General features: G+C 37.1%; 1 protein-coding gene across 1 annotated transcript in view; it reads left to right on the top strand.

Moving 5' to 3' along the window:
• CASQ1 (calsequestrin 1) overlaps positions 1-22,230 on the top strand; it is a 138,375-nt gene that overhangs the window by 82,663 nt on the left and 33,482 nt on the right. The window contains exons 5-6 of the mRNA XM_053705056.1: positions 12,782-12,855; positions 19,660-19,790. Of these exons, the coding sequence (XP_053561031.1) occupies positions 12,782-12,855; positions 19,660-19,790 (205 nt within the window). The remainder of the gene's footprint in view (positions 1-12,781; positions 12,856-19,659; positions 19,791-22,230) is intronic.

The raw sequence follows: 22,230 nt of genomic DNA on the forward strand, positions 1-22,230 counted from the left end.
AGAAGGGGGTAAAGCATACATTTTAACCATTATAAACATTTTTATTTAAATTTATATGAAATCATTTAATCAGAAAGTGTATATATGAGTGTAATAGTTTATTTTAATGTACTTATGTTGTGCTGGTGAACTTTTTTTAACCCTTACTTTTTATGCTAGGTCTTTAAGCACAATTGAGCATAAATTTTGTTTGAGACAATCACGACTTACAACCCCAATTCTGAAAAAGTTGGGACAGTATGGAAAATGCAAAAAAAAAAACAAAATTTGAAAATTCAATTTACCCTGTACTATATTGAAAACACATTATTAACACATTATTTGATGTTTTACTTTATGAATTTAATGTATTATTGAAAATAAACGCTCATTTTAAAGCTGATGACTGAAACATGTTCCAAAAAAGTTGGGACAGAGGCAATTTAGGACTTATGCCAATGTGACAAGTTGAAATAAGAAGGTGATATGAAACAGGTGAGGCAATCATGTAATCAGAGTATATATGGAGCCTCCAAAAAGGCCTAGTTCTTCAAGAGCAAGGAGGGGTTAAGGATGACTATTTTTGTTTGTTTTTTTTGCATTTTCCATACTGTCCCAACTTTTTTTTAGAATTGGGGTTGTACACTTAATTATTAAAATGAATACTAAAAACACTCTGAGCAAGATTATGATTGGCAGAGTTATGCTTGAGCAAAAAGTGGTTTATCGCTCGTATTAGTTACACAATTTACACTAAAATGATTACAGCTTCCTTAGAGCTCTGGTTAACTGTTATATATATATATATATATATATATACACTCACCAGCCACTTTATTAGGTACACCTTGCTAGTACCTGGTTGGACCCCCCTTTACCTTCAGAACTGCCTTAATTCTTCGTGGCATAGATTCAACAAGGTGTTGGAAACATTCCTCAGAGATTTTGGTCCATATTGACATGATAGCATGACGCAATTGCTGCAAATATGTCGGCTGCACATCCATGATGCAAGTCTCCCGTTCCACCACATCCCATAGGTGCTTTATTGGATTGCGATCTAGTAATTGTGGGGGCCATTGGAGTACAGTGAACTCAGTGTCATGTTCAAGAATCCAGTTTGAGATGATTTGAGCTTTGTGACATGGTGCATTATCCAGCTGAAAGAAGCCAACAGAAGATGGGTACACTGTAGTCATAAAGGGATGGACATGATCAGCAAAAATACTCAGGTAGGCTTTGTCATTTAAACAATGCTCGATTGGTACTAAGGGGCCCAAAGTGTGCCATGAAAATATCCCCCACACCATTAAACCACAAGCCTGAACCGTTGATACAAGGCAGGATGGATCCATGCTTTCATGTTGTTTATGCCAAATTCTGACCCTACCATCTGAATGTCACAGCTGAAATCGAGACTCATCAGACCAGACAACGTAGCCTCAACGTAGCCTCAGTTTCCTGTTCTTAGTTGACAGGAGTGGCCCCCGGTGTGGTCTTCTGCTGCTGTAACCCATCTGCTTCAAGGTTCGACGTTTTGTGCATTCAGAGATGGTATTATGCATACCTTGGTTGTAACTAGTAGTTATTTGAGTAACTGTTACCTTTCTATCATCTCAAACCAGTCTGCCCATTCTTCTCTGACTTGTGACATCAACAAGGCAATGTCATCCACACAACTGCCAATCACTGGATATTTTCTCTTTTTCATACCATTCTCTGTAAACCCTAAAGATGGTTGTGTGTGAAAATCTCAGTAGATCAGCAGTTTTTGAACTACTCACACCAGCCCGTCTGGCACCAACATCCATGCCACCTTCAAAGTCACTTAAATCCCCTTTCTTTCCCATTCTGATGCTCGGTTTAAACTTCAGCAAGTTGTCTAGATGCCTAAATGCATTGAGTTGCTGCCATGTGATTGGCTGATTAGCAATTTGTGTTACCACGCAATTGAACAGGTGTACCTAATAAGTGGCTGGTGAGTGTATATGTGTGTGTGTTTTTATGTGTGTACATAGGTATTTATGTATTTATAGGTGTATATATGTATTTACAGACATATATACACATATAAACACATAAATACATATGCACACACATCATATATGCATTGGAGCCCTTTGCAGTCAAGTAGATAAAAATATGAAAAATCATATTTATGCAATATTCATATTTAATAAATTGTGTATTTACTGTAAATATTTTACATTTCAATGTTCTTCACATAGGTGAAAAAGGTATACGTATTTTTAAATATATATTCATATATACATCTTAATATATCTGTACCTTTATATAATCATGTGTATATATAGGTATAGATATATTTTGTAACAAAATACTATGATATATATATATATATATATATATATATATATATATATATATATATATATATAAATATGTATTTATAAATAGAACATATTCTTCTATGTGAAGAACATTAGAATGTGGGGTTGGCGCACTTTAGAATATGCAATCGGGTCTGCATGCGACTAGGGTGTTTCCCCCCCACACACTTTTTTTGCTCCATTGACTTCAATGGGAGAATATGTTATTGCACGTGCTATATTCTAAGTTTGGATTTTTACACGCATCAGTTTAGCGCGCAAGTGAAAATGGTTTACTTTCAACTTGAGTGGGAGCGTTAAATACCGCTCTACTTGTAAACTGGCCGTTTATTTGTAGATGTGTGGATACTCAAGTGACTATAAAAGTTTGCTGATCATGCCAAAATACATATGGCATTCATATGGTTAATTAGTATTGAGGACTGCAGTTAATGTCGCAGATGTAAATGAGTATTTTAATTGCACAGTAAACAAAGGGGTTACTTGAATAGACCTTGACTGTAACCTTAAGAGGTGTGAATAGGCTATTATATCAGTTAGTTTGTGGGGACCTTACAGTTTCTTTTCAATAACAGGTTTTTTTCAGGAGCTTTTTGTTGAAAAGGTGTTTGTGGATGCAGGCTTTTAACAAACAAAATGACTTTGCTCTGTGATCAGAGAAACTCGACAACCAATTTGATCAGAGAGTCAAATGCCATTTTGAAAGCAGATTGACGATTATGGTGATTATAGGTATGGTGGGCATGTGTGTAGGATTTGTTACATTAAATGCATTGTACTGTAAAATTGCTTTGTATTGAATAAAGCTGGGATGTCCAACTGATGGGCACAATAATGCCTTCTCGTGCAATTTATGGGGTCCTATTTACCCATCCATTGAAAAACTGTAATTTCTTACTGTAGAGAACGGACTTACCAACAGGATTCCAGTCTGTACAGTGAAAAATTACAGTTTTACAGCGATGGATGGGTAAGTGGGACCCCATAATTAGCATGTGGGAGCTTTATTGGGGCCAACGCTTAGACATCTCTATTTTATACAGTACAAACTTATAAAGAATAAGGAAAAAAAAATGTTACAGTGATAGAATAAACACATTGCTATGGTATACAAATAATATCCTGTAGAATTTTATCAGATTTAATTGTTGTCTTATCCCAACCCCTTTTCACATAAATAGTTCAAGCAGAATCTGTATTTGATTAAAAAAGTGGCTTCCAAGAAACATTTTTTTGTGCATATAGCTTCAGTGTTTTGAGACACAACCCTATCATCTGCCTACATTACTATCATTAGGGTGGCAGGTTTCTGGGAGTCCTGCCTCACCAATATTGTGCATTAATGCCAATGACAAATGGTCTCTAAAACTTCCAACCAAGCAGGGCCGTGGGAGCGACTGGCATACATTGGGAAACCACCAAAAGAATCATGGGAACAAAATCATTTGCATAATTCATAACCCTTTCCATGCCAGCAAGGGAACAGTAGGAAAATGTGCACAATACAATATAATGGGAGGGGGTATTTTAACACTAACTTGTGAGTGTATGAAAAGGCAATGGATGTGCTTCATCCAAAACCATGTAGCTGGCAGACATGCTGTTGAACACATTAATTCTTGTGCATTTGCATAACTTTGCATTACCCACACAGTCATGACAAGCGTACAGAGTGAGTGAGCTTTATGCGATTCACCGACTAATGAGTAAGCTACTGCGTGACTTGCACCTGCTTATGTTATTCCACCCCCCTGATAGGAGAGAGGAAAAGAATGACTATGATCAGGCTCATTAAGATGCATTATTTTCAAGGGAGAATATTTGAGTGGAACAATCCTTTTGCTTAGAACTCTGCATTGGCAACTAAAGGTGCACTTTACTAAACAAACACTCGTTATTTACATTTTTACTTTTTGATATTGACCACTACAAGGGAATTGATAGCTGGTGATCACTGCTATAGTTTAATTTGTTCCTTCTCAAATGCCTTCTTGACTTGTCACATGGCGTTATCTCATTAACGGGACAAGAGTTTCTAATGCACCATGACAAATAAAATACTGTATATGTGTAAGGCAGTTTTTAATCAACTCTAATTGTCAATATACAGGGTTTAAAATGATCTGTTCCTCATGAATCAATCGCTCTGACTGAAGCACTGATTAACCACTTGAGGTGAGGCCAAATTAATCTTAAAGGGACATGAAAGTCAAACTTAAACTTTCATGTTTCAGATAAATCAAGAAATTCTCTTGGTATCCTTTGTTGAAAAAAAACCCTAAGAAGGCTAAGGAGCAGCAAACACACTAATTCGAACCAGCTGACTATTGTTGGCTACGCACATATGCCTCTTGTAATTGGCTCACCAGATGTGTTCAGCAAGGTCTAGTATTTCATTGCTGTTCTGGAGCTGACTTTAACCATGTGTTAGCCCCTTTGCAGGTGTTAAACAAATAGTTATATGCAAGTAACAGTGCAATAAAAAAATACTTTAACACATTAGAGCATTTTCTTTTTGTACTTTTGTGTCCCTTTAAAGGGGCATTGTACACTGTCATCCATATAAAACATAATTAGACATGATGACATTTATTGCCTGAAAAAATGTGAAGTTTAACTATATTACTAATATAGTACTGTCAGTTATTGGCTGAAAGGCTGGTACTTCCTACTGATGTTTGTTTATTGGCTGATTAGACAGTTAGCATTAGTATGAAGTACACAGATGATTCTGCTGTATTATTATTAATTTTTGAATTCTCTGAACTTAAAATGCACACTGTAGACTTCTCAAGGCTAACTCTTCTACATTCATTTTCCTAATTGGTTTTAGTAGATAACAACTGCAAACCAGTTTCCTTTATACTAACATAATGATCATGGTTAGCTTTGTCGGCTTCTCTAATTAAGGCAAATGATGGATGGAGTTTGGTATCGAAAACAATAGCAGCGTAGAATAAGAATATTGTGTTGTACAATATCCCTTTTGATCATGGCTTGTTAAACTGAACACCATACATGTGAAACAGCTGCATACCCTTGGGACCAATTTCCTTTGTATGTTTTTAGGTGAGCAGTAGATTATAACTAATCTGGATCAGTGCCATTAACTTCACTATGCAAATACTTACACAAATATTAGAAATACAATTTAAAGAGACAATCAACAATAATAAAAAACTTTCCAATTTACTTCTATTAACAAAATGTGCGCAGTCTTTTTATATTTACCCTTTTTGAATCACCAACTCCTACTGAGCATTAGTGATGTTTCGAACCTAAAAATTTCGGTTCGCGAACTGCGAACGCGAACTCCCGCAAAAGTTTGTGAACCGGCGAACCGGGCGAACCCCCATAGACTTCAATGGGCAGGCGAATTTTAAAACCCACAGGGACTCTTTCTGGCCACAATAGTGATGGGAAAGTTGTTTCAAGGGGACTAACACCTGGACTGTGGCGTGCCGGAGGAGGATCCATGGCAAAACTTCCATGGAAAATTACATAGTTGATGCAGAGTCTGGTTTTAATCCATAAAGGGCATAAATCACCTAACATTCCTAAATTGTTTGAAATAACGTGCTTTAAAACATCAGGTATGATGTTGTATTGATCAGGTAGTGTAAGGGTTACGCCCACTTCACAGTGACAGACCAAACTCCCGCAGCGGGTACAACATCATCATTATCACACCGTACGTCCATGTGTGTAATGCTGCCTGACTGAGACATATCCCTGTTATCTACATCCTCTGGCAATAATGGTTGCGCATCACTCATTTCTTCCAACTGATGTGTAAATAACTCCTCTGACATATCAAGTGAAGCGGCTGTGGTGCTAGTGTTGGTGGTGGCGGCAGGCGGGCGAGTGGTAACTTGAGAGGTGCTGCCCGAAGATAAGCTGGAGGAGGATGGTGCGTCAAGGTTCGGAGCGGAAGCTATAGAAGATTGGGTGTCCTGTGTTAAAAAGTCAACTATGTCCTCAGAACTTTTCGAGTTCATGGTACGTGGCCTCTGAACACTGGGCATTATTCTAGGGCCAAAGGGAATCACAGCACCATGACCACGACGGCACCTGCCGGATGGCCTGCCTCAGCCTGTCATTTTTTTTTAAAATGTACACTTACACTACTATTAAACAAGATATGAGTGGTGCCACTGGGCAAGTGGACACAGTATACGCTGTGAGCCTGACACAAAAAAGCAGACTGATGTTTCACAGTCCAAAAAGTTTTTATTTTTTAAATGTACACTTATACTACTATTAAACAAGATATGAGTGGTGGCACTGGGCAAGTGGGCACAGTATACGCTGTGAGCCTGACACAAAAAAGCAGACTGATGTTTCACAGTCCAAAAAGTTTTTATTTTTTTAAATGTACACTTACACTACTATTAAACAAGATATGAGTGGTGGCACTGGGCAAGTGCGCACAGTATACGCTGTGAGCCTGACACAAAAAAGCAGACTGATGTTTCACAGTCCAAAAAGTTTTTTTTTTTTTTTTAAATGTACTCTTACACTACTATTAAACAAGATATGAGTGGTGGCACTGGGCAAGTAGGCACAGTATACGCTGTGAGCCTGGCACACACGCTGGCAGGCAGGCAACTGCAATTAGATTACACAAGCAGACTGATGTTTCACAGTCAAAAAAGTTTTTTTTTTAAATTTACACTACTGTACACCAGATATGAGTGGTGGCACTGGGCAAGTGGGCACAGTATACGCTGTGAGCCTGGCACACACGCTGGCAGGCAGGCAACTGCAATTAGATTACACTAGCAGACTGATGTTTCACAGTCAAAAAAGTTTTTTTTTTAAATTTACACTACTGTTACACTAGATATGAGTGGTGGCACTGGACAAGTGGGCCTGGCACACACGCTGGCAGGCAGGCAACTGCAATTAGATTACACAAGCAGACTGATGTTTCACAGTCAAAAAAGTTTTTTTTTTAAATTTACACTACTGTTACACCAGATATGAGTGGTGGCACTGGGCAAGTGGGCCTGGCACACACGCTGGCAGGCAGGCAACTGCAATTAGATTACACAAGCAGACTGATGTTTCACAGTCAAAATATTTTTTTTTTTAAATTTACACTACTGTTACACCAGATATGAGTGGTGGCACTGGGCAAGTGGGCACAGTATACGCTGTGAGCCTGGCACACACGCTGGCAGGCAGGCAACTGCAATTAGATTACACTAGCAGACTGATGTTTCAAATTCAAAAAAGTTTTTTTTTTTTAAATTTACACTACTGTTACACCAGATATCAGTGGTGGCACTGGGCAAGTGGGCCTGGCACACACTCTGGCAGGCAGGCAGGCAGGCAGGCAACTGCAATTAGATTACACTAGCAGACTGATGTTTCACAGTCAAAAAAGTTTTTTTTTTTAATTTACACTACTGTTACACCAGATATGAGTGGTGGCACTGGGCAAGTGGGCCTGGCACACACGCTGGCAGGCAGGCAACTGCAATTAGATTACACAAGCAGACTGATGTTTCACAGTCAAAAAAGTTTTTTTTTTTAAATTTACACTACTGTTACACCAGATATGAGTGGTGGCACTGGGCAAGTGGGCCTGGCACACACGCTGGCAGGCAGGCAACTGCAAATAGATATTAGATTACACAAGCAGACTGATGTTTCACAGTCAAAATATTTTTTTTTTTAAATTTACACTACTGTTACACCAGATATGAGTGGTGGCACTGGCAAGTGGGCACAGTATACGCTGTGAGCCTGGCACACACGCTGGCAGGCAGGCTACTGCAATTAGATTACACTAGCAGACTGATGTTTCACAGTCAAAAAAGTTTTTTTTTTTTTAAATTTACACTACTGTTACACCAGATATGAGTGATGGCACTGGGCAAGTGGGCCTGGCACACACACTGGCAGGCAGGCAACTGCAATTAGATTACACTAGCAGATTGATGTTTCACAGTCAAAAATGTTTTTTTAAAAAAAATTTACACTACTGTTACACCAGATATGAGTGGTGGCACTGGGCAAGTGGCTTGGCAGGCAGGCAACTGCAATTAGATTACACAGGGAAAAAAAAACCAGACTGATGTTCTAGCCCTAAAAAGGGCTTTTTGGGGTGCTGTCCTTACAGCAGAGATCAGATGAGTCCTTCAGGACTGTAGTGGACACTGAATACACTAGCCTAGCTATCAATTTCCCTATTAAATCAGCAGCAGCTACACTGTCCCTCCTCTCACTAAGAATGCAGCTTCTAAATGAATCTAAAATGGATACTGTCCAGCAGGTAGCAGGGTCTGGGAGGGAGTGTCTGCTGCTGATTGGCTGGAATGTGTCTTCTGACTGTGAGGTAGAGGGTCAAAGTATTACTCAATGATGACGAATAGGGGCGGATCGAACATCGCATATGTCCACCCGCCGCGGCGAACGCGAACATGCTATGTTTGCCTGGAACTATTCGCCGGCGAACTATTCGCGACATCACTACTGAGCATATGCAAGAATTCACAGAATATACGTATTTGCATTTGTGATTGGCGGATGGCTGTCACATGATATAGGAGAAGTGGAAATAGATAAAACTTTGAAATTTGTCAGAAAAAAAATCTACTATTCATTTGAAGTTCAGACTATGGGGCCTATTTATTAAAGGTCTTGCGGACCTGATCCGACAGTGCGGATGAGGTTCGCAAGACCTCGCTGAATGCAGAGAGCAATACGCTCTCCATATTCAGCATTGCACCAGCAGCTCACAAGAGCTGCTGGTGCAACGCCGCCCTCTGTTGACTCACAGCCAATCGGCCACAGGGAGGTGTCAATCAACCCGATCGTACTCGATCGGGTTGATTTCCGGCGATTCCTGTCCGCCTCATCAGAGCAGGCGGACAGGGTTATGGAGCAGCGGTCTTTAGACCGCTGCTTCATAACTGGTGTTTCTGGCGAGTCTGAAGACTCGCCAGAAACATGGGTCCACAAGCTCTGTTCGGAGCTTGATAAATGGGCCCCTATGTCCGCCGCACATCGATAAATGCCGACAGCATACGCTGTCGGCATTTATCATTGCACCAGCAGTTCTTGTGAACTGCTGCTGCAACGCCACCCCCTGCAGATTGGTGGCCAGCAGGGGGTGTCAATCAACCCGATCATATTGGTTCAGGTTGATTTTCGCCGATGTCTGTCCGCCACCTCAGAGCAGGTGGACAGGTTATAGAGCAGCAATCTTTAGACAGCAGCTTCATAACTTGTGTTTCTGGCGAGCCTGAAAGCTCGCCAGTAACACCGGGCTTCAAGCTCCATACGGAGCTTGAGAAATATGCCCCAAAGTGCTATTGCATTGTCTTTTTATCATGCATTTGTTGATTATGCAAATCTACTGTATTTACTGGTCCTTTAAAGCTATAGAAAAAAAATAGGAGGTGGGTTTACTGAGCTACATAAGAGTACATTAATTAATAAAGAGATGGAAGAGAATTTCACAGTATTCTGTACACCACATAACTGCAATGTTTTCACATGGTAATGGTTGATTGCTGCTATTTATTATGGATGGCATGTTAATAAATAGCTTTATGTGTTAGATAAATATAAAAAATGTTATCACTATATCACTAAGATAAATTGGGCTTCCTTTTTCGCATTGGATTGAAGAAGGAAAAAGAATACAAGAATAAAGAAATGGTTATTATTAGGGATCAGAGTAGGAATTTCACTTGAGGGAATCATGAGATGGTTATCAGTAATGTAGAGAATTGCCGAAAATGCTACTTAAGTGTCCATCTGCACAAGAAGAATGATTATGGCTGATATTGCTCATATTCAGGTGCCTATGTTTTGTGTATCCCATTCTGATCTATAAATGCTCATCCCATATACTAAACAACTACATTGTGGATTGATCATTACACAAAATGCAAGTGCTAGGGAATTTGGGATAAATAGTTTAACCCTGACACTTCCTTGATGTCCGTGGTTATTGTGTGTAGTACACGCTTGTGCATTCTGAGTCACTACAGCAAACTCTTATCTAGGAGAATGATGCTTCCGTCTATAAATTATTTGTTTTAATGTTCCAGCATGTGTTATTCGATGATAAGGATAGTGAGCTTGGCACAGCTTTGGCAGCTCTTAATAATGCAACAGCCTAATGCAGCTAAATGTAAAGCTGACTACTGAAATGGATTGATGATCCCTCTCTGAAAGCACAGCCGGTCCATTTCATAAAGAGGAGAACAAGCTTTGTGCCTCATCATAATTCATAAAGAAAAATAATTGTCCCATCAATATTTTCTTTTGCAAGTCGTTTTTTTCTCTGCCACATCAGTCCCTTTCATATCTGCATCTAGTTCTATCCTTTATTATGCATGTCTCATACTTCCCATTCTTGTATCTCTCATATTCCTATGTCTCTCTCTTCCCATGCTTGTCATTCTTTCATTTTCTGTACATTTTATGTTTCCCTCTCCCTCCTCCTGCCTACCCCATTTCCTGTGCTTTATGTTCTCATTTCCCATGCTGGTCTCCTCTCTACTTTCTTTTCCATTTCTGACTCTATCCATTCCATTGCCTGCCTTGCTTTTATTATGCCTGTCTGTCCACTCCAATGCCTGTCTCTTTCCCTCTCCAAGACTACCTCACTCCATCCCCTGGCCTAATGCCTTTTTCATTTTTCCCAACTTGTCTCTTTCCTATCCCCATGGTTGTCTTTTTCCATTCCCAAACCTTCTTCTCTCAAACCCATACCTGCCTTTCTCCATCCCCAGCCATAGTTTGTTAACTATAAAAACTTAATGGATCCTGACTTGTAACAGAGTCTAAAATGTGTCATCCTCTTGTTATTGAGAAAATAAGTTTTGATTGGCTAAATATTTGCTTGAAAGGGAAGAAGTGATGTTCTATATTCAAAGTGAGTGTCCAACTTTTTGACACGAGGGACCATATTGGAAAAAAAATGTGAGCAAGGGTGAAAGGGAGAAGGGGACAAGATATTGATTGAAAAGGCAAAGAAGGTAGAGTGTTCGAAACTGTGAGCACATAAAAATATAGAATCAATATCCCTCGATTCTCTAAAGCTAAAAAGATCTGAAGACACTACAAGCACAGTTATAATTATTATCATCATCAGTTATTTATAGAGCGCCAGCAGATTCTTCAGCTCTATAAACTTAGGTATAATATACAAAGGTCTCTTCACCCCCATGGCTGCCTTTCTCCATTCCCATGCCTTCCTGTTTCCAGCCTTATAAATACCTATGTCCATCTGTGTTTGCCTTCCTCTCTCTCCCTTACAATGTTATCATCGTGCTTGTCTTTCTTTCTCTTACTCTCTCTATCTTCCTGAGGCTGCCGATGTCTAGTCCTATGCCTGTCTTTCATCCCTCTCATGACTACCTCTTCCTTCTCACACACATCACATAGCTTGAACTCAATGCAGCCCTTATTTTACAATTAAAAGGACAACATTGTTTTTACTAAGAAATCAAATACTTCCCATGCCTGCCTCTCTTATCTTCCCATACAGTACATAAATCTCTTCCTTTTTATGACTTTTTCTATTCCTTAAGGCCACTGTTTCATTTCTGACATTTGCTTTTCTCCATTTCCATGCAGTGATATTCTTTATTTTCGGTTTCCATGGCTCTATAAACCTACCCATTCTTCTACATACGTCTATGTACCACCTCCTGTTCTGATATACTTTCCAGTAAACCTTTCTCTCTTCCAATGTTTCTTTATACTACCCAAACCGTTCTTTATCCCATGACTCTTTATATGATCCATTACCTCTTTTTCCCATTCCATGTCTCTTTCTTTCTTGGGTGTATATGTATACAATGTCTCTACATAATTGATCATGACACTAAATACATTAACATTTCTCTCTCTTCTTTCTCATATCTCTTTATAAATTACAATAGCTCTTTATACCATCTCATACACCTCTCTTCCTTCCAGAGCCCCTATATACATTGTCATACCTCTATCCCTTCTTCCTTTGATACATACCTCTATCCCCCCATGCTTCTGTATACCTTCCCTCTCTATATTACCATGCATCACTATCCTTTCTCATATTCATTTATTTATTTATTTATTTATTTATGTACACAGTTGTCTCTGTGTGCGGAGCAATCATAGGTAATTAGTTGCATTTTCCAAAGTTAACCTGATGAACTTTTTATGTAGGGTGACCATATTGCCACTTTAAAAAGGGACACATATAAAAAATACATATGTCAGGGTCCTTATACAACACATTTCTTTAAACAGCCCTGAAAACTGCCCTGACATCTGTATTTTTCATATGTGTCCCTTTTTAAAGCGGCAATATGGTCACCCTATTTTATTGGCACATTATATTCCCTGATATTTACATCTATCTTTACTGTTCCTGCAGTATAAGGACATTACAGAAGTATTGACAATTAGTTGCTCAAATGTTCTTTTATTTTCACTTTCAGATTACAAGGCCTATGAAGATGCTGCAGAGGAGTTTCACCCATACATCCCATTTTTTGCAACATTTGACAGCAAGGTAGGATACTATGATGACGTAGGAGAATTTAAAAAAGCAGCATTATCTGCAAGGAATGAAAATGTACAGTATTTATTAAAGGGACACTAAACCCAAAAATGTTCTTTCATGATTCAAGTAGATAATACAATTTTAAACACCATTCCAATGCACTTCTATTATCTAATTTGCTTCATTTTTTTAGATATCCTTTGTTGAAGAAATTGCAATGCACATGGGTGAACCAATCACGCGAGGCATCTATGTGCATCCACCAATCAGCAGCTACTAAGCCTATCTAGATATGGTTTTCAGAAAAGTATATCAAGAGAATGAAGCAAATTAGATAATAGAAGTAATTGAGAAAGTTGTTTAAAATTGCATGCTCTTTCTAATCATGAAATAAAACATTTGGATTTCATGTCCCTTTAAGCTTAAATGTAGCTGTGTATAAGATTCACCAAGGGCACTCTCCAGTTTTGCATGCTTCAGCCAGTTTCATCAACTTTGATGAAGCTGATTCACTGAAGAAAGGAGAGATGAGCAATAGGAACTAATGAAGATGTAAAGACTATTAAAGGTGGGGAATCTCCAAAAACTGGAGAGACATTTTAGCTAATTTTGTAAGAACAAAATTATAAATATGCAGACAATTAGGCTTTTAGATGTACAACTACAGTTGTGTGTGTCTGTGGCCCAATAATTGAAAGTGTTACGAGGCGTAATATATTCAAAAGGGATCCGTTGCGATGTTGAGAATGCCAGGGAAATATTCAAAAGTGCTGGTTCCGCCCCTTTTTTTAGAAAATATCAACAGACACATGAACTGTGAGGCCGACAAAGCCACAAAGGCAGTGTCTCGTCGGTCTGTCGATGCTTTGAATATTGTGGTCTGTGTGTTTAAAATAAACATCTATACATATTTAATTGATAATATACTTCCCCTTGTATTCATTTCATGAATGTTAGTAATTTTGTTAGATGGTTGTGAAATATGATAATAGTGTTCCCAATGATCAATTCTACCTCTTGGAGTACATTAGATTATTTACAAATATATTTACCTTTATTTTGTCACATGAAATAGCCTAATTTGACTGTTGAAACCACCAACTAAACTGAAAATGTCAGCACAGATTTTTTTAAAGCAGAGATACTTCCTGATCCATATCTTTCTGACCCCATCACTAAATAAAGTTCAACCCTTAAATACAAATAATTCCCTACTGTACAAGAGATGCAGCCAATCCCATATGTATGATCAGGAATGTACTGGCTATATTAGTGGGTGAAGATATAGCCCTAGGTACAGTTTGCAAGTGTTCCATGTTGGGTGCCCCTATCACCATTGTAGTAAAAACAATATTAAGCAATTATACATCTAATTTAATTTAGACAGAAGCTTCTTAAACGTTTTTCACCTGAGACCCCTTTTTACAATGGAACATTTTTCGCAACCCCTATAATTATAATATATTCCAAAACAAACCCCTTGTCAGACAGGTATACTATTTTGTATTTTATACATCAATATACCACACAAGTAAGGGATTATTAACAACAATATATCAATTCAAGTTCTGCGACAATAGGTAATCACTAACATTAGACTCAATGAGGCCTATGTATCAAAGGTCTTGCGGACCTGATCTGACAGTGTGGATCAGGTCCGCAAGACCTCGCTGAATGCGGAGAACAATACGCTCTCCATATTCAGCATTGCACCAGCAGCTCACAAGAGCTGCTGATGCAACGCCGTGCCCTGCAGACTCGGGGCCAATAGGCCGCAAGCAGGGAGGTGTCAATGAACCTGATCGCACTCGATCGTGTTGAATTGTGGCGATTACTGTCCGCCTGCTCAGAGCAGGCAGACAGGGTTATGGAGCAGCGGTCTTTAGACCGCTGCTTCATAACTGCTGTTTCTGGCGAGTCTTCAGTCTGAAGACTCGCCAGAAACACGGGCCCTCAAGCTGCGTTCGGAGCTTGATAAATGGACCTCATTGTCTAACTTTATGTACCTTCTATTAGGCTTCTCTCCTTGTGTGAACATATAGACCACTGTAGCGGATCATGTCCACTCGACATCACTAAATGCCAACAGCATATGCTTAACATTGCACAAGCATTCCTAGTAAAATGCTTGCGCAATGTCGCCCCCTGCAGATTCGGCCCTAACAGGGGGTGTAAATCATTCTGATCGTATCCGATCGGGTTGATTGCTATCCGCCACCTCAGAGGTGGTGAATGAGTTAAGGAGAAGTGGTCTTACAACCGCTATTCTTAACTCTTGTTTCCAGCAGTGTTAATTTTGACGGCAAATTTCAATTTAGTCATAGTTTTAGTCTTTTGACTAAAATACCATTTTAGTTTTAGTCGTATTTTAGTCATCTGAATTGTTTTAGTTTTAGTCTAGTTTTAGTCGACTGAATCTCCAGTAGATTTTAGTCGACTAAATCTCCAGTAGATTTTAGTCAACTAAAATCTAAGGGGTTTAGTTAAAGTGTAATGCATTATTTAAGCATTTTTCTATAATTTGCAAACTGATTATATACTCCAGGAGTAAACATAACACCTGTTAATATTTATGGTATTAAGGTTTAAACATGCAATACAGACACAGATTTAGCCGTTGTGATATGTAAAATTTGTATTAAACTTAAAATTAAATAAAACCAAGTTTCATAAACAAACAGACGTGCAACTTTAAAATATAAAAAAACAAAACTGTAAACTGTATTGGCTGTATTGAACATATTACCCAGTAAAAAACTTTAACAGTTCTCTGTTAATAATTAAAACAAGAATCAAGTAACTCAACACAGCAAAAGGTTTCTGCCGCTAGCACAGGCACAGCATAACTTAAACCATTATTCGTGGGTTATGCTTATTTCTATAGGAAGAATCAATTGATTGTTCACAGATTTGAAAGATTTTCGGCAACGATATTAGCACTGCTCTAGAACTTCCAAACTCATTATATACTCCTGGAGTAAAGGTTTATTAACCTGTTTCTATTTATGGTATTAAGGTTTGAACATGCAATACAAATTTAACAGATTTAACTGTTGTGGTATATAACATGTCTTTATATATCTTAAAATTTAATAAAATTAAGTTTCGTAAATTTTACAAAAGAGCAGTAATTGGATATGGATTGATTATAACACCTTGCATAAAATGTTTTTGTCAGCAAATTTTGATTTAGTTTTAGTCATAGTCTTTTGACTAAAATGTCATTGTTATTTAGTTTTAGTCATAGTCTTTTGACTAAAATGTCATTTTAGTTTTAGTCGTATTTTAGTCATCAGAATTTCTTTAGTTTTATAGTCATTTTAGTCTAGTTTTAGTCGATCTGGAAACTACGGGGGTAGATAGCAGCATCCACTGCTTGGTAAATCTACCCCATTATGTGTACTCTGCCTTTACAATTTGTGTACACTTTTGGAGAAGTACAAAATAAGCTATTGCCTACCTAACATTAAACAAAATATGAAAAAAATTATCACTCATACACAAACACTCAAACATATATAGATTCACTCATACAATCACACATACATACAATCACTCATACAAACACACATTCACTCACTCATACATACACACACTCACTCAATCACACATACATACAATCACTCATAGAAACACACATTCACTCACTCATACATACACACACTCACTCAATCACACATCCGCACAATCACTCATAAAAACACACATTCACTCACTCATATATACACATACTCACTCATACAATCATACATACACACAAACTCACTCATACATACACACACTTACTTATACATACATACACACACTCACTCATGCAATCACACATACATGCACACACTGATACATACACACACTCACTCATATACATTCACTCACTCATGCATACACACTCACTCATACATACAAACATTCACTCACTCATATATACACACACTCATTCATACTATCACACATACACGCACTCACTCACTTATACATACACACACTCACTAACTCATGCATACACACACTCACTTATACAGTTACACATACATACACTCATACATACACACTGGTACATAAACACAGACACACATATACATACATATAGATACACAAATACATACACTAATACTTAAACATACACACACATACATACACAGTCACACAGACACATTATACACACATTCACAATACATACTCACATATACACACACATAAATATATGTACACACACACATATACAAACACACAACCTGGGTGTCCAATGACGATGAAAAATAAGAATATATCTGCATTAATTTTCCTTTTTAAACAAGATTGTGTGAAGAGCTAATTTAGGCAAACAAAATGTACATTTGAAGTGGAGGTCAACAGCAATCTCCTATTCATATCTAATTGCTTTACTGCCTTTGTTTGGTTAGTAGTTGCACCTTAGCCTATCATTATACCAGGGACACTCATTCTCTCCTGTCTCTCTGTACACAGTACATTATCAAACCATGTGGGGACGCACAAAAAAATGTAAGTGCCCCCTGACCCCCAGTTTAAGAAGCATGGGTTTAGATAAATAATGAAGCTGCAAACCCATAATTTAAGAGTGTGTAAAAACTTTAAATTAAAAGTTTATGATGCTTAGTTCTACATTACTGCTTCTAAAGTAATTAAATTAATTCAAATATTATAATACTGTAATATCGTAATCTGAGTGAATTAAAGGGTTAAGTAAACATGTTCATTATGGGACTTTCGCTGAACAGTTCCTAGCAGTTTGTTGTTTGGCAGGCGCTCTTATTTTGATTAAGCGACACTCAGAGAGATAATGAAATCTTGGCCTACAGCTCTCGAGTTTGGACATCCCTGACTGATGATGTATTCAAAGACATTAGTAAAATGAAACAATCTATTAATTTTATCAAATAAATTTCCATTAATTGCGCAATAAATATCCAGTGTCAGTTGGGGAACTTCGAGGTTTGTTGGATTCCTTTCCCAGACTCTTTTCTATTATTATTGTGCAACATAGCCAACAAACTTACATGTAGACAAATATAACTGCTATTTAGAGAGAGAGAGAGAGAGAGAGAGAGCAAATATATGACATGCAAAGCTATATAAAAAAAGAGAAGTTATGAAAACAGTTACTTCTCAGAGATACATGGGATTACTACCGTAATTAAATATTTTTGTCAAAATGTTGCATTTGAAATGCTGAGATTTGGAACATGGCTCCCTAAGTAAAGGATAAATATTTTAGTGTGGCTATCTGTTGGCTTCAAGATGGGCTTCTAAATGTGTTGGAGTACTATCTAGCAACCAACAATGGTAGCCTTAAACATATCCAGTGTTTACAGTAAGATATTATTGAGATTAAGTTTGTATACATATCATCAGTAATCTATTATTTCATATATATATATATATATATATATATATATATATATATATATATATATATATATATATATATATATATATATATATATATATATATATATATATATATACAAAGACACACTGTTGCAAAAACTGTGTATTTGAGCCATAAGACATGTAATTACTTCCAGCTGTGTGCAACCAAAACAGACTGTTATATTTTTACAAATCGGTTTATAGTCTCGCATGTATTTGTTGCCACAACCTAGTTTTCTACAGGAATCAAATTGTTGCAAAGTTCTTACTGGTAACACTCTAATATCCGGGTACATGTAGAGTGTTAACTGTGTATATTTTTTCAGCTGAGTGAGTTTTACACATACATTATTGGGTATTATATTTCTCCTTTGTAGGTGAATATACGTTCAAATAACCTCCAAAACTTTCAGTATTCCAGTATATTATATTGTATCACAGGTAAATAGCATGAAAATATATATTGGTGGTCTTGAGCTGACTTTATGCAGTGGTGAAAACATCAACCCAGGTTACTCACGGTTATCCGGCCCCACTATGCGGGTAGTTAGAAAGTGTCCAGGCACTCCTCCTTCTCACCAGACAGCCGTTATCCAGTATAGAACTAGTAGCTTAAAAGATCTCCGCGGTGTATCTCACACACCAAAAAGGATCCAATATTACCACAATTGCGAAGAAATAAGCATTCACAGACCGAGCTAAATCAACACTGTGTATTTATTGTCACATCAAAAAAACAAAGGTTCCACCACTCCACACACATCAGCTACATCCAACGCGTTTCCTGCTGCTAAACAGCACTGACGAAGTGCTGTTTAGCAGCAGGAAACGCGTTGGATGTAGCTGATGTGTGTGGAGTGGTGGAACCTTTGTTTTTTTGATGTGACAATAAATACACAGTGTTGATTTAGCTCGGTCTGTGAATGCTTATTTCTTCGCAATTGTGGTAATATATATATATATATATATATATAAAATGTACAGAGAGATCAGCACTCACCAACATCCACAGCCACTCTGTGCATGGCCAATGTAAATCAAAACATAGCAATCGTTGAAGGACAGGATCCGGTGTAAATCCTACTGTATCCACAACAGTGAAAGCCAGCACAAGAGGTTCAAATAACACCTTTAATGATTAAAAAAAACATAAGGTTTCGGACACACTAGGAGGCCTTGGTCACATGTATCAAGTCACACACGACAAGCTTTCACTGTTGTGGATACAGTAGGATTTACACCGGATCCTGTCCTTCAACGATTGCTATATATATATATATATATATATATATATATATATATATATATACTTATTTTTATTTACAAATATAACATGCTAGCAAACTCTATAACCACTTTAGAAATGGAATGCTTCTTAAGTCATCTATTGTAACGATTAATTTCCTCCTTCTCCATCTTTAGGTTGCCAAGAAGCTTACTCTCAAGATAAATGAGATTGACTACTATGAACCCTTCCACGATGAGCCACTTACAATCCCCAACAAACCCAACAGTGAAAAAGAGATTGTAGACTTCCTTCACCTGCACAAGAGGTGAGCAAATTCCTACACAATATGGTCAGCTATGTTACAGTGCTGTGCTAAATAGGGAATATTGGTTGTCATGTTTTGGGGTGAGTGAATGTTTTGGCAAATTGATTAAAAGTAACAAATGTTTAGTACTCAAACATTAACATCCAAGTGTTGATTTTTGTTGATTTCGATGTAAGAATATTGGAATTTTCATTTTTATGTAATATTTAAATGTTTCTTTCAAACATTTGTTATTTTTAATTTTCAAAAAACATTTAACAAAATTATTTGAAGAGAAGGAGACATATTAAGAGAATCTAAAAGAATAGACATTTACCCTTCCCGCTTTGTGGTACGGATTCTATTTCTAAAGTAGTCTTTGTTTCATGGAAAAAAAGTTGTTGTTTTTTATTTATTACTCAAATATCTGTAGTATGTGGATGCAAAATCACCACCAAAGGAACAATAGTATATTTGAAGCTATGAATTTAAACACCCGAGTTTTAAATTATCATATCAGATATTTAAATTCTCAAAGAAGGTTCTGTTCATGTCAAACCAAACAAATTATTATTCTGTATTCATACTTTGGCTATGCATGTGGTGCAGTTCTTGTTTTTTATGGTTTTTTTTATATAAGAACATAGTAAGGTTAATATTTCTAAAAATCCTACAGCTTTGCTTCTGACAGTGTGCTAATTGCAAACAGAGAAATGCTGAGATTTAACAAGTTCTAATCTACCCTTGTTATGCTGGCATTTGAAGGTAGTTGCTTTAGTTGTGCAGTTGCTATAGCAACTTAGAAAAACAATTCAGCTGCCATAGAAACATTGTCTAATGGGAAATGGTTCACCTTTCTTCTGTTATTTATCATTTTCTCATGTTAGCAGTTTTAACCCTTTCCTTATATAATGCTGCCCCACTAGACCTGCATGGAGGTTGCTTTCTCTGTTAAAACCTTGCAAACAAAACAAATACTTGACAAACTTGTATTTTCTCACTATGAGTATCTTTGGTACAGAACAGAATATCTATAATATGGTAGATTCAATATTCAAAGTCACCAATGTTTTACCAGAAAACTTAAGCTGGAATACCTGGACATCTTTTAAAGGGAGGCAGAACTTTAAAACAACTTTGCTGTGTCTATCTAATCCCTTGCTGACAGAAAGTATCCCTATAGACCCCCAACTTTCAGCTGAATTGTGATGTATTTTACTCAGTTTCTGAATAAATCCGGGGGAGAGTTCATAGTCTACATTTTAAATCCTTTTGGGTAAAAAATGAAGCACTTTAAGGTGTAAGATTCTCTCAGCTTTCTCACTTTACATATGGTGAACACAGCATCATACAATGAAAAGCAGATACTGTTGCACGTCCACAGCGCCTTATTCTTAAAACAGCATTTATTCCGTCATAGGCACATTAAGATACAGCAACTTTTCGGGCTTAATAGCCCTTAATCATGAGCATGATTAAGGGCTATTAAGCAGAAGATGTTGATGTATCTTGATGTGCCTATGACTGAATAAATGCTGTTTTAAGAATAAGGAGCTATGGACGTGGATTTGTGGTTAAGCTTTCTTACTTAGAATACATCATTAAAAAAAACAATACTGAAAAATGCCAGTCATAATAATTTGCATTAATAATTATGTAACAGCCTTAAGTAAATAAGTGATAGATTTTGTACCAGTTCACCACTGGTAGTAACAATAAATATAAACCTTGACTTTCATGAATATTTTTTAAGCTTCTGCTAAACTTTGTAGATGTAAAGCTTACACCCGTAATAACATCTGCCTCAAAATTTGTTACTTTTTATTTTGTATAACTACATCTTTAAGATTACATTCTATTAAATGAAAGGAATGCTAACATTAAAAAATGTTGTCTATTTCTTTATGTTTTCTATATTACCTCCATCGGCTCAAACCTCAAAATACTAACCATGCCAGTAAAACATTGGTTAGGGTTGTTCCTTTCATTAGCTGTCAATGTCATCATATTGCCATTGAGTGACTTAAAGGGACACTGTACCCAATTTTTTTCTTTCATGATTCAGATAGATCATGCAATTTTAAGCAACTTTCTAATTAACTCCTATTATCAAATTTTCTTTATTCTCTTGGTATGTTTATTTGAAAAGCAAGAATGTAAGTTTAGATGCCGGCCCATTTTGGTAAACAACCTGGGTTGTCTTTGCTGATTGGACAGCACCAATAAAAAAGTGCTGTCCATGGTTCTGAATCAAAACTTTGCTGACTCCTTAGCTTAGATGCCTTCTTTTTAAAATAAAGATAGCAAGAGAACGAAGAAAAATTGATAATAGAAGTAATAGAAGTAAATTAGAAAGTTGCTTATAATTACATGCTCTATCTGAATCATGAAAGAAAAATTTAAGTGATCTGGGCATGCACAGAGCCACTCCAATATCTCATCCTGGAGACAGCAAATTACA

This window comes from Bombina bombina, chromosome 1 (assembly GCF_027579735.1).
Source record: "Bombina bombina isolate aBomBom1 chromosome 1, aBomBom1.pri, whole genome shotgun sequence".
Classification (NCBI taxonomy): domain Eukaryota; kingdom Metazoa; phylum Chordata; class Amphibia; order Anura; family Bombinatoridae; genus Bombina; species Bombina bombina.